At 49.7% G+C, this 15,921-nt stretch overlaps 1 protein-coding gene across 1 annotated transcript in view; it reads right to left on the minus strand.

Annotated features, from left to right (window-relative positions):
* LOC140408952 (uncharacterized) overlaps positions 1–15,921 on the minus strand; it is a 241,605-nt gene that overhangs the window by 92,853 nt on the left and 132,831 nt on the right. Inside the window, exon 26 of the mRNA XM_072496904.1 lies at positions 3,027–3,136. Coding sequence (XP_072353005.1) covers positions 3,027–3,136 — 110 coding nt within the window. The remainder of the gene's footprint in view (positions 1–3,026; positions 3,137–15,921) is intronic.

Below are 15,921 nucleotides of genomic sequence, written 5' to 3' on the forward strand. Positions count from 1 at the left end.
TTTTGTGCTGGCATCAAGCTGGAGTTGGTGGAAATGGCAGAGGATAAGCCTTTGAATGCGGAGTCTGGTGGGGTGGAAAGCAAGAAGAAGGGGTCCCTACCATGTTTCTGGGAGGGATAGGACATGAGGAGGGGTGAGGTGCGAGAGATATGGTGGACATGGTTGAGTACACAATCAAGCACAGTGAGGGGAAACCTCAGTTAAGGAAAAAGGCAGACATGTCAGAAGCACCGTTTCCAAAGGTGGCTTCATCAGAAGAGATGCATCGGAGACCGAGAAACTGGGAGAATGGGATGGAATCCTAGCAGTAATCAGGGTGTGAAGAGCTGTGGTTGAGGTAGCAATGGGTTTGAATGATTATTGGAAGCAAAATAAGGGTGCAACTCAGATCCCCTCCTCCAACTCTTTTTCCATTACACCGATTACTTGATTGGTACCACTTCATGCTTTCATCTGAACCTGAAAAAATGGATCGGCATTGTTTCCAATTTCCACTCCTCTCTCACCCTTACATGGTCTATTTCTGACACTTCCATTCCTTGACGTCTCTGTCTCCATTTCTAGTGATAGACTGACCACCATGAGGTTGGGCTTCCCCTGCTTCCAGATCTCTGTTTTTTTTCCTAGTTATTTTTATCTGATATGATTATTTCATCAACACGATGGCCAGAAATTTCCGGCCTTTCCTGCCAGCAGATCTTTCAGTCCCATTGACGATGAACTCTCGCCACAATGGTTTTCCAGGCAGCAGGGAATGCATACAACCGGTAACCCCCATGATAGCCGCAGGACCAGAAGACCCTACGCCTGCCAACAGCGGGTCGACTCAGCTGCCACAAGACATGCCTCGGGGGGAGGGGGGGGGTGGAAAATCTCGCCCCAGTACATGTTTCTGATGTCAACCCTTTACATTCCCCTCAACACCATACAACATCTTAACTTGGCAGGATATTCTTTCAACATTCTGGATTTCCCTTCGTACAACACCTGTTTACTTGCACCACATGGATTGCAAGTGTTGAAGGAGGCAGCTCAACACCACTTCTCAACAAATGTTTCCTTAGCCAGCAATGCCCTCATCTCATGGGAGAACAAAAAATGCCAAAACCAGCTCACCTGGGAATAGCACTAGCTGGGCCTCCCTTCTAGTTATAGACATAAACATAGAACATACAGTGCAGAAGGAGGCCATTCAGTCCATCGAGTCTGCACCGACCCACTTAAGCCCTCACTTCCACCCTATCCCCGTAACCCAATAACCCCTCCTAACCCTTTTGGACACTAAGGGCAATCTATCATGGCCAATCCACCTAACCTGCACATCGTTGGACTGTGGGAGTAAACCGGAACACCTGGAGGAAACCCACGCAGACAGGGGGAGAACGTGCACACTCCACACAGACAGTGACCCAGCAGGGAATCAAACCTGGGACCCTGGCGCTGTGAAGCCACAGTGCTATCCACTTGTGCTACCGTGCTAGTTATTGCGGTTTAAAATAGAAACATAGAAAAAATAGGAGCAGGAGGAGGCTATTCGGCCCTTCAAGCTCACTCCGCCATTCATTAAGATCATGGCTGATCATTCAACTCAATAGCCTAATCCCACCTTCCCCCAAACCTTCGCTGCACTCTCTCGGTAGCTAGAACATCCTTCCTCCGATAAGGAGACCAAAACTGCACACACAATATTCCAGGTGTGGCCTCGCCTAGGCCCTGCATAATTGCAGCAAGTCATCCCTGCTCCTGTACTCAAATCCTCTCCCAAGGAAGGCCAGCATATCATTTGCCTTCTTTACTGCCTGCACCTGCTTGCTTACCTTCAGTAACTAGTGTATCAGGGCACCCAGGTCTCGTTGCACTTTCCTCTCTCCTAATTTATGGCTATTCAGATAATAATAATCTGTCTTCTCATTTTTGCCACCAAAGTGGATAACCTCACATTTATCCACATTGTACTGCATCTGCCATTCATTTGCCCACTCACTCAACCTGTCCAAATCACACTGAATGCTGTATTGTACAGAAAATCAACATTACAGGCGATGTGACATCATGATTCACCCACTCTGCGCACAAAATTGGAAGGTCCCGCAGCACCTCAAAGCCAGATTCATAAAAATAATACTCTCTGCTGAGGTTTAAGTGCAGAAAGGGTAAGAGGTGACTTGATTGAAACCTTTAAGATCCTGAGGGGTCCTGACAGAATCAATGTAGAGAGGATGGTTCCTCTTCTGGGAGAATCTAGAACTAGGGGCCATTGTTTAAAAATAAGTGGTTGCCTATTTGAAACAGAGACAAGGACAATTTTTATTTTCTCTCAGAGGTTCACGGGTCTTTGAAACTCCTCCTCAAAAGGCAGTGGAAGCAGAAACTTTGAATATTTTTAAGGCAGAGGTAGATACTCTTGGTAAACAAGGGGGTGAAAGGTTATCCGGGGGTAGATAAGTGGTTACAATCAGATCAGCCATGAACTTACTGAATGACAGAGCAGGCTCGAGGGGCCAAGGGGCCTACTCCTGCTCTTAATATGTATGTTTGTAATATTCCTGTGCTTGGCTGTTGTCTGCTGCTGTTCTGTATTTCAACGTTGGACTGTACCACTAATTCATTTTGGCAGCTGACTTCATTTTGGCAGCTAACTTTCATTTCTCTGTAAATAAATCTGGAATTGAACCCAGTGAATTCCTTCTTAGAGCTATAACTAATGGTCAAACATAGAAGAAAACAGCAAGTTATCCAGCATGGTGAATGAGCTGTCATCTTTGATTATAAAAATTGGTTTCAAACCAGCAGACAGAGAAGAATTCCTTCTCTTGCGGAGAATTCTGGACATCAATCCCAATTGATGAATTAATCAATTAGCTCCAGTGTCAGATCACAGTTTCAATTCTTCTTCAATAAGCAGAGTTTGGTACCATTAACAAGAAAACTGCAGTAAAGTATTGTGACAGGAATGTGTGTTGATATTCAGTTTCTACATCACTGTTTTGTGAATCCAAATTAAACAACGCTCATTTTGGAATTACCTGAGTGATTGTCTCCACATTCCCTTAAAGAAAATCCAGACACAACATTCTGAAGAATATTTATTCTTGGTGGAGTTCCTCGTTCAGTCTTTTTGCGGTAGCAAATGTAGCTAAAAAGAATCACAGAAAATATTTACAAAATCATTCATCATACGGTGATTCTGCTGGTTTTATCTGTTGTGATATTGGGGGAAATTTAATTCCCTGAGCTAGTCATGACACTGAGGAGTTGTATTTATTCTGGGAAGATACCCCTTGAGTTGTGTAAGTAGATCAATATTGACAGAAAAATGTTTACAGGTGAAGAATTTGAGGAGACTCAACTATTTGAAAGATGAGCGGCTGGAATCTCCGTACCTGAGGGTAAGGGTGGGATTCTCCGCTTGCCGACGCCAAAATCGTATTCGCCGATTGGGCAGAGAATCCCTTTTGATGCCGAAATCGGGGGCTGCGCCTGTTTTCAGATGCTCCGGCCCCTCTAAAGCAGCATCATCGGGGAGTACGCCACACGCCGTCGGGACGGCCTCAGGACGTTACCTGAAGGCCCTCCCTCGATGCTCTGCCCCTGATGGGCTGACGTCCCGTTGGCGTGGATCACTTGTGCTCTGAGTTTTAGTCAACCTCGCGTGGCGACTGCGGACTGTGTCCAGTGACGCCACAGTCGGGACGGGGAGCCGTTCCGTAGGCCAGGGGGGCTTTGGCGGGGGTTGGAGGGCCTGGTGGGGGGTGGTCCGGGGGTGGCAAGGGGGGGTTACAGGGGGACACCATCTGGCAGGCCGGGGCTGCGCGATGCCGATGCCATGTTGTACGGCGTAACTGCTGCAGGTCATCACCATGCACATGCCCGGCCACGGACCCAGCAATTCTCCGGCCGTTTCTGTCAGGAACGCCGGGGGTTTTACGTGGCATGGCTGCTAGCCCCCCACCAGGTGGACCATCGGTGCGGGGGTGGCACTGACGTTTTCATCGTAAAACTAGACACTTCCTCCGGACATAGCCTCAAAATCAGAGAATCCAGCCCTAAGTGTTGACGCATGGGAGGATTCGTGGACTACCACGACAGCAAAACTGGCATCGTACCTGGACCGATTAAGCAACGGCGCCATGTGGAACGCAATCGATTCCAATGAGAAACTGTGCCGGTGTCGCCGGATTCGTGATTGACAGTCAAGAGGCTGACAAGCTGCAGCCGCATATACATGCTTAACTCCACACATGCACCATCCTATACAACAGGATGCACAGCACCAAGGTTCACAGATGCCGAGCTCGAGACCATCCTGGACGCAGCGGAGGAGAGGCAAGCCACTCTGAATCCATGTCTGGCAAAGAGGCTGCCAACCGTCGCTGTTGGCTGTGCCTGGGTGCAGGTGGCAGAGGTGGTCGGCACCATGAACAACACTGTCCAGTCAGGCCTGCAGTGCAGAAAGAAACTGCATTACCTGCTCAGGGCGACCAGGGTGAGTAGGCAGCACTGTGCCCCTGGCACCAACCCCCATCCCACACACCTGTGACACCACGCTGCCTGGGCTCGGGCCACATTAAAATGGATGTATTGAGCCGACTGGGCGTATTGGGCCTCCGCGATGGTACGGATGCACCTGTGCACCGAGCTCTGTGAGATCCCGGACAGTTCCCATTTGGTGCCTGGAAGGAGCCCGTCGTGTAAACGTTCAGGGCGACTGTCACTTTGACAGCCACTCGGAGCGGGCATCCTCCCCCATTCCCATGCGGTGCCAGGTGCGCCATGATCATCCAGTAGAGGTGACAGAAGAGGATTCTGGGTGAACTCAACTCAGTCAGCTCGACTGTACTGTGGGTAGACGAAGAACCCCTCCAATTACAAACAGGAGGAAGATCATCATCCAACAGAGGCGGCAGAAGAGGATTCTGGGAGAAGTCAACTCAGTCACCTCGACCAGCAGGTAAGTGATTGGCTGATAACTGGTAAGTAGTTTCTTTTCTCTTGGCATTGTAGTTGTTGTTGTAAGTTAACTTAAGGGTTAAGTCATGGCAGGAGATCCCAGACCCGTGTCATGCTCTTCTTGTGCGATGTGGGAATTCAGGATACATCCAGTGTATCTAGCTCCTTCACGTGCAACAAGTGTGTCCAACTGCAGCTCCTGGTAGACGGCATGATGGCTCTGGAGCTGCGGATGGATTCACTTTGGAGCATCCACGATGCTGAGGAAGTCATGGATAGCACGTTCAGTGAGTTGGTCACACCGCAGTTAAAAATTACTGAGGGAGATAGGAAATGGGTGACCACCAGACAGAGGAAGAGTAGGAAGGCAATGCAGGGGTCCCCTGCGGTCATCTCCCTACAAAACAAATATACCATTTTGGATACTGTTGGGGGAGATGGCTCACCAGGGAAAGGTGGCAGCAGCCAGGTTCATGGCACCTTGGTTGGCTCTGCTACACAGGAGGGCAGGAAAAAATGTGAAAGTGCTACAGTGACAGGGCATTCGATTGTAAGGCGGGTAGACAGGCATTTATGTGGATGCAAACGAGACTCCAGGAAGATATGTTGCCTCCCATGTGCAAGGGTCCTGGATGTCTCACAGCAGCTACGGTGCATTCTGAAGGGGGAAGGAGAGCAGCCAGCTTCATGGTGCATATAGGCACCAACGATATCGGTAAAAAATGTGATGAGATACTACATGTTGAATTTAGGTAGTTAGGAGTTAAACTAAAAAGTAGTACCGCAATGGTAGTAATCTCAGGATTGCTACCAGTGACATGTCCTAGTCAGAGTAGGAATGTCAGGATAGATAAGATGAATAAGTGGCTTGAGGGATTCAAATTCCTGGGACATTGGAACCAGTTATGGGGGAGGTGGTATTAGTACAAACCAGACAGTCTGCTCCCGGGCAGGACTGGAACCAATGTCTAGGGGAATATTTGCTACTGCTGTTGGGGGGGGGGGGTTAAACTAATATAGCAGGGGGGTGGGAACTTATGCAGGAAGTCAGATGGAATTAAAGTGGGGATAGAATCAAGAGGCAGTCAGGGGAAAAGTGAAAGGCAGAGAAACCAATATCAAAAATCAAAAAGGGCCACAGTAAAGAATTCAGAGACTGTGGAGAACTCAGTGATTGGGTCCAGTAAGGCTCAGAGAAATTAAACAAAGGGAGAGTGTATAAAACATGACCAGTCAGATAGTCTGAGAAAGCAGGGCAGAGAACAAGGGAAGTCTAGAAAAAGCATTTTTAAAGTGGGGGTCGCGGGTAGGTCGCGGCCGGATGTTGGAAGGGTCATGGGGCCATCCATCGCGGTGTTCCCGATCGCGTGCGTTCAGGCGCTACGGCCGCAGCAGCCGGCTTTAAAAAATGGCGGCTGTGGGCGGCTTTAAAAATGACGACCGCGACCGGCTTTAAAAATGGGGGCGCGCTGCGCATGCGTGCCCGCTCATCAGTGCACATGCCCGGAGAGCAGACTACCGCCTCCTCCTGACCTCGCTGACCCAGGAGAAGATTTTTTATGAAATTCAATTCAGTCTTCCTGTATCTGTCTTGAATATGCTCAGTGGCTGGGCCTGCAGAACTCTCTTTGATAGTGAATTTTAGAGATTAAAAAGATTCACAATACTTTGAGTTAAGTAATTCCTCCTCATCTATGTCTAAAATCATTGCATTGTAATTTGCAGACTATATCCCCAGGCTGGAAACCACCCATCTGAGGAAAACTTACATTCTGCATCAGCTCTGTAGAATCCTGAGAGAACAATGCCTGTTTCAATGAGGTCATTTCTCATTCTTCGCTACTCTAGACTATAGAATATAAGCCCAGGCTCACCTCTCCCATTAAAGGTAAGAGAAAATGGGTCGCGAAGGTTGGCCGACGTGGGTTGCAAAGGTTGGCAGGCGTGGGTCCCGAAGGATTGCTGGTTGGCAAGAATGGTTCACGGGCAAAAAAGTTTGAAAAACACTGGTCTGGATTAAACTGCATTTATTTCAATGCAAGGGGCCTGACAGGCAAAGCGGATGAACTCGGGGCATGGATGGATACATGGGACTGGGGTATTATAGCTATTACTGAAACATGGCTAAGGGAGGAGCAGGACTGGTAGCTCAATGTTCCAGGGTACAGATGCTATTGGAAAGATAGAACAAGAGGTAAGAGAGGAGGGGGAGTAGTGTTTATGATTGGGGAGAATATCACGGCAGTACTGAGAGGGCAGTACTGCCAAGGGTTCACACACTGAGTCTATATGGGTAGAACTGAAAAATAAGAAAGGAGATCACTTTGATAGGATTGTACTACAGGTCTCCAAATAGTCAGTGGGAAATCAAGGAGAAAATATGTGAGGAGATTACAGATAGCTGCAAGAAAAATAGGGTGGTAATAGTTGGGGATTTTAACTTTCCCAACACTGACTGGGACAGCTTGGGGCTTGGATGGAGAGAAATTTGTTTAGTGTATTCAGGAGGAATTTCTCATTCAGCATGTGGATGGCCCAACTAGAGAGGGGGCAAAACCTGACATCCTCTTGCTAATTAAGGAAGGGCAGGTGACAGAAGTGTTAGTGAGGGATCACTTTGGGACCAGTGACCACAATTCCATTAGTTTTAAGTTAGCTATGGAGAATGATGGCCGGGATTTTCCAATCCTGCGACCAAGTTCTGACAGCGGCGTGAAAAACGGCGCCAACCACTCCGGTGTCAATGGTCCCCGATAATCAGTAATTCTCCCCTTCCTAGGGGGCTAAGTCAGCAGCGGAGTTGTCCCAGCAGCTCCAGCCGGCGCGGAACGGCCGACATGAGTTCGCGCATACGCGGAACGACCAGCATGATTCCGCGCATGCACGTGGGTTCCCGTCTCCGCGCCGGCCCCCGGGCAATATGGCGAAGCCCTACAGGGGCCCAGCACAGAGGAACATAGGCCTCCACGGACCCAGCCCGCCGCCGATCGGTAGGCCCCGATCGCAGGCTAGGCCACCGTGGAGGCGCCCCCCTAGGGTTGGATCCCCTCCCCCCAGGATGGCCCCCAAGGACACACCTTCCCGGTCCCGCCGTGTGGGACCTGAGTAACCCACGCCGGTGAGACTTGGCCGAACTCGGCGGCCACTCGGCCAGTCGGGGCCCGGAGAATCGCCGGGGTGGCGGGGGGGGGGCACTTTCAACGGCCCCCGACCAGCGTGGCGGCGATCCCGCGGGTGTCAAGAATTGTCACCGGAGAATTGGTAAGCTGGCATCGGGGCGTCGGGACGCGATTCTCACGCCTCCCCCCGGGGATTCTGCGACCCGGCGCGGGGTCGAAGAATCCCGGCCGATAGATCTGCCCAAAAGTTAAAATTCTAAATTGGGGCAAGGCCAATTTTGATGGTGTTAGGCAGGAACTATCAAAAGTTGATTGGAAGAGTCTGTTGGCAGGCAAAGAGACGGCTGGTAAGTGGGAGGCTTTCAAAAGTGTGTTAACCAGAGTTCAGGGTGTCATGATATGCAAACATGCGGCTAATGAACACATAGAATAGGACACGACCAATGAGCAGTCAGGACACTCAGGGGTGGTATCTCAGTATAAAAGGGATGAGGCACTCACACCCCGCCTCTTTCCACAGACCAACATCTACAGAGTGAGACAGGGTGTAGCCCCAGCACGTGGCTTAGAGCAAGGCTGGTTCAGTTAGACTGAGTTACTACATTTAGATTAGCAGAGAGTCGAACTCATTGAGAACTGTGCTAATAGTTCAATAAAACACATTGAACTCACTTCAAAGTCTGGAGCATCTTTTACTCAAAACTGCATCAAGTGGCAGCTTGTGTTATTCCAAATTACATAACACAACATGATACCAGGAGTCTGTTCAAACTAGTTAGTTCAACTCAGCAAGATCCGTGACGACCAGCGAATGTATACCGGCACAATTATGATAGATTATCATAGAATGTACAGTGCAGGAGGCCATTCGGCCCAGTGAGTCTGCACCGGCTCTTGGAAAGAGCACCCTACCCAAGGTCAACACCTCCACCCTATCCCCATAACCCAGTAACCCCACCCAACACTAAGGGCAATTTTGGACACAAAGGGAAATTTATCATGGCCAATCCACCTAATCTGCACATCTTTGGACTGTGGGAGGAAACCGGAGCACCCGGAGGAAACCCACGCACACACGGGGAGAATATGCAGACTCCGCACAGACAGTGACCCAAGCTGGAATCGAACCTGGGACCCTGGAGCTGTGAAGCAATTGTGCTAGCCACAATGCTACAGTGCTGCCCCGACAACAAACAACATCAAAGGGCTCGTCCGGGATATGAACCCGGGACCTCTCACATTTTCGTGCAGCACAAATCCCGAAGCGAGAATCTTACCCCTAGACCAACAGACCGGTAAATGGAAAAGATTCCAGCTCCTCACCTGTTCAGGATCTCCGGCAATCTCAGTGCCAACTCGTGGACATTCAAGCAGAAATTTCAGCTTTACGTCGAAGCATCAGACCTCAATGGTGCGTCTGATGCATGGAAGATAGCTCCTCTCCTCACCACAGCGGGTGACCAGGACAAGACAAAGTTTCAGACCATCCTGGACAAGTTTGACAGCCACTGTGATGTGGACACCAACAAAATCTTTGAGCGCTACATATTCAAGCAGTGATTGCAAGGTAAAGACAAATCCTTCACCTCATATTTAACTAACCTTAGACTGCTAGCACAATCCTGCAACTTCGGTGATATCACTGACTCCATGATCAGAGACCAAATTGTTTTTGGAGTTCACTCTGATCCTCTGAGAGAGCAGTTACTGAAGATCAAGCATATGACCCTGCCAGTCGTGATTGAAACACGCACAGTGCATGAGCATGCTAAAAATCACTATTCCCAGTACAAAATGGCAGAAAATGGTAGACTAGACTCCCACGACGCGGAGAGTGTGCATCTCCCAGATGCAGCGCCTCAACATTGATGAAAGCGGCAATTTTGCACGCTCGTCACGGGGCCCAACGCATGCGCGATGCGAACGGGATAACGAGGCGGCCGAAACCCGCACTGCGCAGGTGCAGACGTCTGAGAACCGCACTGCGCATGTGCAACGACGCACGGAGCGTCAGGACGCCGACATCCTGACGTGTTCAAACTGTGGCACCGCCCATTTAAAGAAACACTGCCCTGCAAGAGGCAGACACTGTTTAAACTGCGGGAAGCCAGGCCACTATGCAGCCCTGTGCAGATCTGCACCACCGGTCAGGAGCCAGCGCTCCCAATTCTGACGACGGCACATTCGGAGTGTGCAACAATGCCTATAGGATTCTGATCCCAGCAGGGCAACGGATCCAGGTGATGAATGCCTGGACAACGCCTACCGCATTATTACAACTTGTGAATATGCCACACCAGACACATCGCAAGTCCAATCGATCCTAGCTGTGGATTCCCCCCACGGTCCCTCCAAATGTTGTTTTGGCTGCCTGCAAGCTCCTGGATTACAACGGGAATGCCATCACGGCACTGGGATCCAGCCATCTGCACATAGCCAACCGACACAAAAGCACGGTTACGCTTTGAAATTGGTAAGCCGGTCAGGGCATTCCTACGAGGTGCGCAAGCCTGCAAGCAGCTGAACCTCATTCAAAGGGTTTGCACCACGACATCCTCCCATGTGGATCTTCAGGCCGGCATCGACGACATCCTCACCCAGTATCCTGATGTGTTCAATGGGATGGGCACGCTGCCGTATCGATACAAGATTCTGCTACGACCTGTTGCCAAGCAAGTGGTCCACGCACCACGACGAATCCCTGCTCCACTGAGAGAGCGCCTGAAGGCACAGCTCAAGGATCTTCAGCAAAAAGGCAACATATCCAAGGTCACCGAACCAACTGACTGGGTCAGCTCGATCGTGTGCGTAAAGAAGCCTTCAGGGGACCTGCGCATCTGCATTGATCCCAAGGATCTCAATAAGAATATCATGCGGGAATACTACCCCATCCCGAAGCGGGAGGAACTCACGAGTGAGATGGCACACGCGCGCTTCTTCACCAAATTGGATGCATCACAGGGATTTTGGCAAATCCAGCTGGAAGAGTCCAGCAGAAGGCTCTGCACCTTCAACACGCCTTTTGGCAGATACTGCTACAATCGCATGCCATTTGGCACCATTTCTGCATCGGAGATATTCCATCGCTTCATGGAGCAGATGATGGAAGGCATTGAAGGGGTTTGTGTGTACGTGGACGACATCATCATATGGTCCACGACCCCTGAAGAACATGTGTCCCGTCTCCAGAAGGTAACCTGCCGTGTACATGCCAATGGCCTAAAGTTAAACAGGTCCAAATGTTGTTTTGGCACATCGACGCTCAAGTTCCTAGGCAACCAGATCTCACAGCATGGTGTGCGCCACAACAGAGACAAAATCAAGGCCATCGAGGAGATGAAGGTCCCGGAGGACAAAAAGGCGGTGCTGCGCTTCTTGGGTATGGTCAATTTTCTGGGCAAGTTCATTCCAAACATGGCCACACACACCACGGCCCTACGCAACCTGGTGAAAAAGTCAACTGCCTTTGAGTGAAAGGTGGCACACCAGACAGAGTGGCTGGAGCTGAATGCCAAGCTCACCACTGCACCAGTCCTGGCATTCTTCGACCTGGACCGGGAGACAAAGATATCCACAGGTGCGAGCCAGGATGGCATCGGTGCGGCGTTGCTTCAACGAGATGACACATCATCCGGGCACCAGTAGCCTACGCATCAAGGGCGATGACGCCCACTGAAACCAGATATGCACAGATTGAGAAGGTGTGCTTGGGTCTTCTCACCGGCAGTCTCAAATTTCATGATTATGTCTACGGCCTGCCGACATTCACTGTCGAGACGGATCATAGGCCTCTGGTCCACATCATCCACAAGGACCTGAACGACATGACGTCTCGGTTGCAGAGAATCATGCGTAAACTTAGGAGGTATGACTTCAACTTGGTGTACACACCTGGCAAGGAGCTCATCATCGCTGATACATTGTCCCGCTCCGTCACCTCGCCCAGTGAGCCGCTATAGATCATCCAGCACATCGAATTGCAGGTGCAGCTGTGTGCTAGCACTCTCTTGGCGACAAATGAGAAGGTAGTTCTCATCCGTGATGAGACAGCCAAAGACCCCTTCTTGCAGCGTGTCATCCACAACCTCACCGATGGCTGGCAGAAAGGGCAGTGCCCACAATTTTACAATGTGAAGGATGACCTGACGGTAATTGATGGTATCGTTCTCAAGCTGGACAGGATTGTCATTCCGCTCAGTCTCCAGAGCTTGGTGCTGCGCCAGATTCATGAGGGACACCTGGGCGTCGGGAAGTGCAGACACAGAGCCCGGCAAGCTGTCTACTGGCCCGGCATCAGCCAGGACATCCCGAACACGGTCCTGAACTGTGCTGCCTGTCAGCAGTTCCAGCCAGCGCAGAGCAAGAAGAAGCTCCAACAGCACAACATAGTGACCTCTCCGTGATCCAAGGTTGGCACGACCTCTTTCATGCGAATAGTCGCGACTACGTATTGATCATCGACTATTTCCCGAATTACCCTGAGGTGATGAAGCTCCCGGACCTCACTTCTCGGACCGTCATCAAAGCCTGTAAGGAGACGTTCTCAAAAAATGGCATCCAATCACCGTCATGAGTGACAATGGCCCGTGTTTTAGCAGTCGAGAATGGTCCACGTTTGCCAAGAGCTACAATTTCCAGCATGTCACTTCCAATCCGCACTATCCGCAGTCCAATGGAAAAGTCAAGAAACGGGTGCACATTGTGAAACAGCTCACCTGCAAGGCCCCGGACTCTGCTTCCAACATACACCTTGCACTGCTCGCGTACAGGGCGACTCCATTGTCCATTGGCATGTCGCCGGCTCAACTCCTGATGAACAGGGACCTGCGGACGACGCTTCCAGCCATACACCTGCCCAACCTGGATCACCTCCCGGTGCTGCAGAAGATGCAGCAGCTCAGAGATCGTCAAAAGCAGGGCTATGATGCCCATGCCACCGATTTTGCCGTGCTATCCGCGGCAGACACTGTCAGGATCAAGATACCGGATGGTGGGTGGTCTGCCCCGGCTGTCGTTGTTCGACAGGCCGTGCCCCGCTCTTATGTTGTGTGTATGGCTGATGGATCCATTGTGCGAAGGAATTGCCCGCAACCACTTTGTCCTCCATTTCCATATGTTGAATTGCCACCCCCTGATACCTCGCACCACGAGGCCACCAGTCAGGCTTCCATCCCGCCTGTCAAGGCGCCGTCGTCCCCTCCGCCACCTCTCTGGTGGTCTACCAGGATCAGATGCAAGCCTCAGAGACTGGACTTGTGAACATTTGTTTTGTTTGCTCTGTTCTGTTGTCCTCCGTCAGTCATGTTAGACAGACTCATTCACATGTAAATACATTCACATACGCCAACAAAACATTAAAAAAAAGGATAGATGTCATGATATGCAAACATGCAGCTAATGAACACATAGAATAGGACACGACCAATGAGCAGTCAGGACACTCAGCGGTGTATCTGACTTTAAAAGGGATGAGGCACTCACACCCCGCCTCTTTCCACAGACTAACATCTGCAGAGTGAGACAGGGTGTATCCTCAGCATCACAGCCCAGCACGTCGCTTATTGCAAGGCTGGTTCAGTTAGACTGAGTTACTACATTTAGATTAGCAGAGAGTCGAACTCATTGAGAACTGTGCTAATAGTTCAATAAAACACATAGAACGCACTTCAAAGTCTGGAGCATCTTTTACTCAAAACTGCATCAAGTGGTAGCTTGTGTTATTCCAAATTACATAACACAACACAGGGTAGGCACATTCCTTCTAGAGTGAAGGGCAAGGCTGGTAGAAGTAGGGAACCCTGGATGACTAGCAATATTGAGGCCCTGGTCAAAAAGAAGAAGGAGGCATATGACATGCATCAGCAGCTGGGTTCAAGTGGATCCCTTGAAGAGTATAGATGTTGTCGGAGTAGAGTTAAGAGAGAAATCAGGAGGGCAAAAAGGGGACGTGAGATTGCTTTGGCAGATATGGCGAAGGAGGATCCAAAGAGCTTCTCCAAATACATAAACGGGAAAAGAGTAACGAGGGAGAGAGTAGGGCCTCTTAAGGATCTACAAGGTCATCTATGTGCGAACCCACAAGAGATGGGTGAAATCCTAAATGAATATTTCTCATCGGTATTTACTGTTGAGAAAGGCATAGACATTAGAGAACTTGGGAAATAAATAGTGATGTCTTGCGAAATTTACATGTTACAAAGGGGGAGGTGCTGGAAGTCCTAAAGCTCATCAATGTAGATAAATCCCCGGGACCTGGTGAAATGTATCCTAGGACGTTGTGGGAGGCTAGGGAGGAAATTGCGGGTCCCCTAGCAGAGATATTTAAATCGTCGACAGTCACAGGTGAGGTGCCTGAAGATTGGAAGGTAGCAAATGTTGTGCCTTTGTTCAAGAAGGGCCACAGGGAAAAGCCTGGGAACTACAGATCGGTGAGCCTAATGTCTGTGCTGGAAAGTTGTGAGAAGGTATTCTGAAGGACAGGATCTACAGGCATTTAGAGAGGCAATTACTGATAAGGGACTGTCAGCATGGCTTTGTGAGTGGAAAATCATGTCTCACAAATTTGATTAAGTTTTTTGAAGGGGTAACCAAGAAGGTAGATGAGGGCAGTGCAGTTGGCCTGTGACCAGCGGTGTTCCTCAGGGATCAGTGCCGGGTCCACTGGTATTTATTATTTATATTAATGATTTGGATGAGAATTTAGGAGGCATGGTTAGTAAGTTTGCAGATGACACCAAGATTGGTGGCATAGTGTACAGTGAAGAAGGTGATCTAGGATTGCACAGGAACTTGATCAATTGGGCCAGTGGGCCGATGAATGGCAGATGGAGATTAATTTAGATAAATGTGAGGTGATGCATTTTGGTAGATCGAATCGGGGCAGGACCTACTTAGTTAATGGTAGGGAGTTGGGGAGAGTTACAGAACAATGAGATCTAGGAATACAAGTTCATTGCTCCTTGAAAGTGGAGTCACAAGTGGACAGAGTGATGAAGAAAGCATTCAGCATGCTTGGTTTCATTGGTCAGAACATTGAACACAGGAGTCGAGACGTCTTGTTGAAGTTGTACAAGACATTAGTAAGGCTACACTTGGAATACTATGTACAGTTCTGGTCAGCCTATTATAGAAACAATATTGTTAAACTAGAAAGAGTGCAGAAGAGATTTACACGGATGCTACCGGGACTTGATGGTTTGAGTTATCAGGAGAGGCTGGATAGACTGGGATTTTTTTTCCCTGGAGCATAGGAGGCTTAAGGGGTGATCCTTTCGAGCTCTATAAAGTAATGAGGGACATAGATAACGTAGCTAGTCAATATCTTTTCCGAAAGGTAGGAGAGCCTAAAACTCGAGGGCATAGGTTTAAGGTGAAAGAGGAGAAATACAAAAGGGTCCAGAGGGGCAATTCTTTCACACAGAGTGTGGTGAGAGTCTGGAGCGAGCTGCAAGAGGCAGTAGTAGAGGTGGGTACAATTTTGTCTTTTAAAAAGCATTTGGAGAGTTATATGGGAAAGCTGGGTACAGAGGGATATGGGCCAAATGCAGGCAATTGGGACTAGCTTAGTGGTAAAAACTGGGTGGCATGGACAAGTTGGGCCAAAGGGCCTGTTTTCATGCTGTAAACCGCTATGACTCTTATTTGTTGCACTGTCTCCCTGCTCAGCCAGAGTTTTCGACGAAATGCCCGGTCCAGCAGGTCCTCGAATGATAGGCGTTGCCGGTACATGCGTGGCCTCATGCGGCGCCTCCTTTGCACCTCATTCACGGCCTGTTGGGCAGCCGGCTCTTTAGCCTGAGTGGCTGCCTCCAGTTCCTCTGTCCGGCCCGGCAGCCCACATTTGCACCTCTCC

The sequence above is a fragment of the Scyliorhinus torazame genome, chromosome 3, assembly GCF_047496885.1.
Source record: "Scyliorhinus torazame isolate Kashiwa2021f chromosome 3, sScyTor2.1, whole genome shotgun sequence".
Taxonomy (NCBI): Eukaryota; Metazoa; Chordata; class Chondrichthyes; order Carcharhiniformes; family Scyliorhinidae; genus Scyliorhinus; species Scyliorhinus torazame.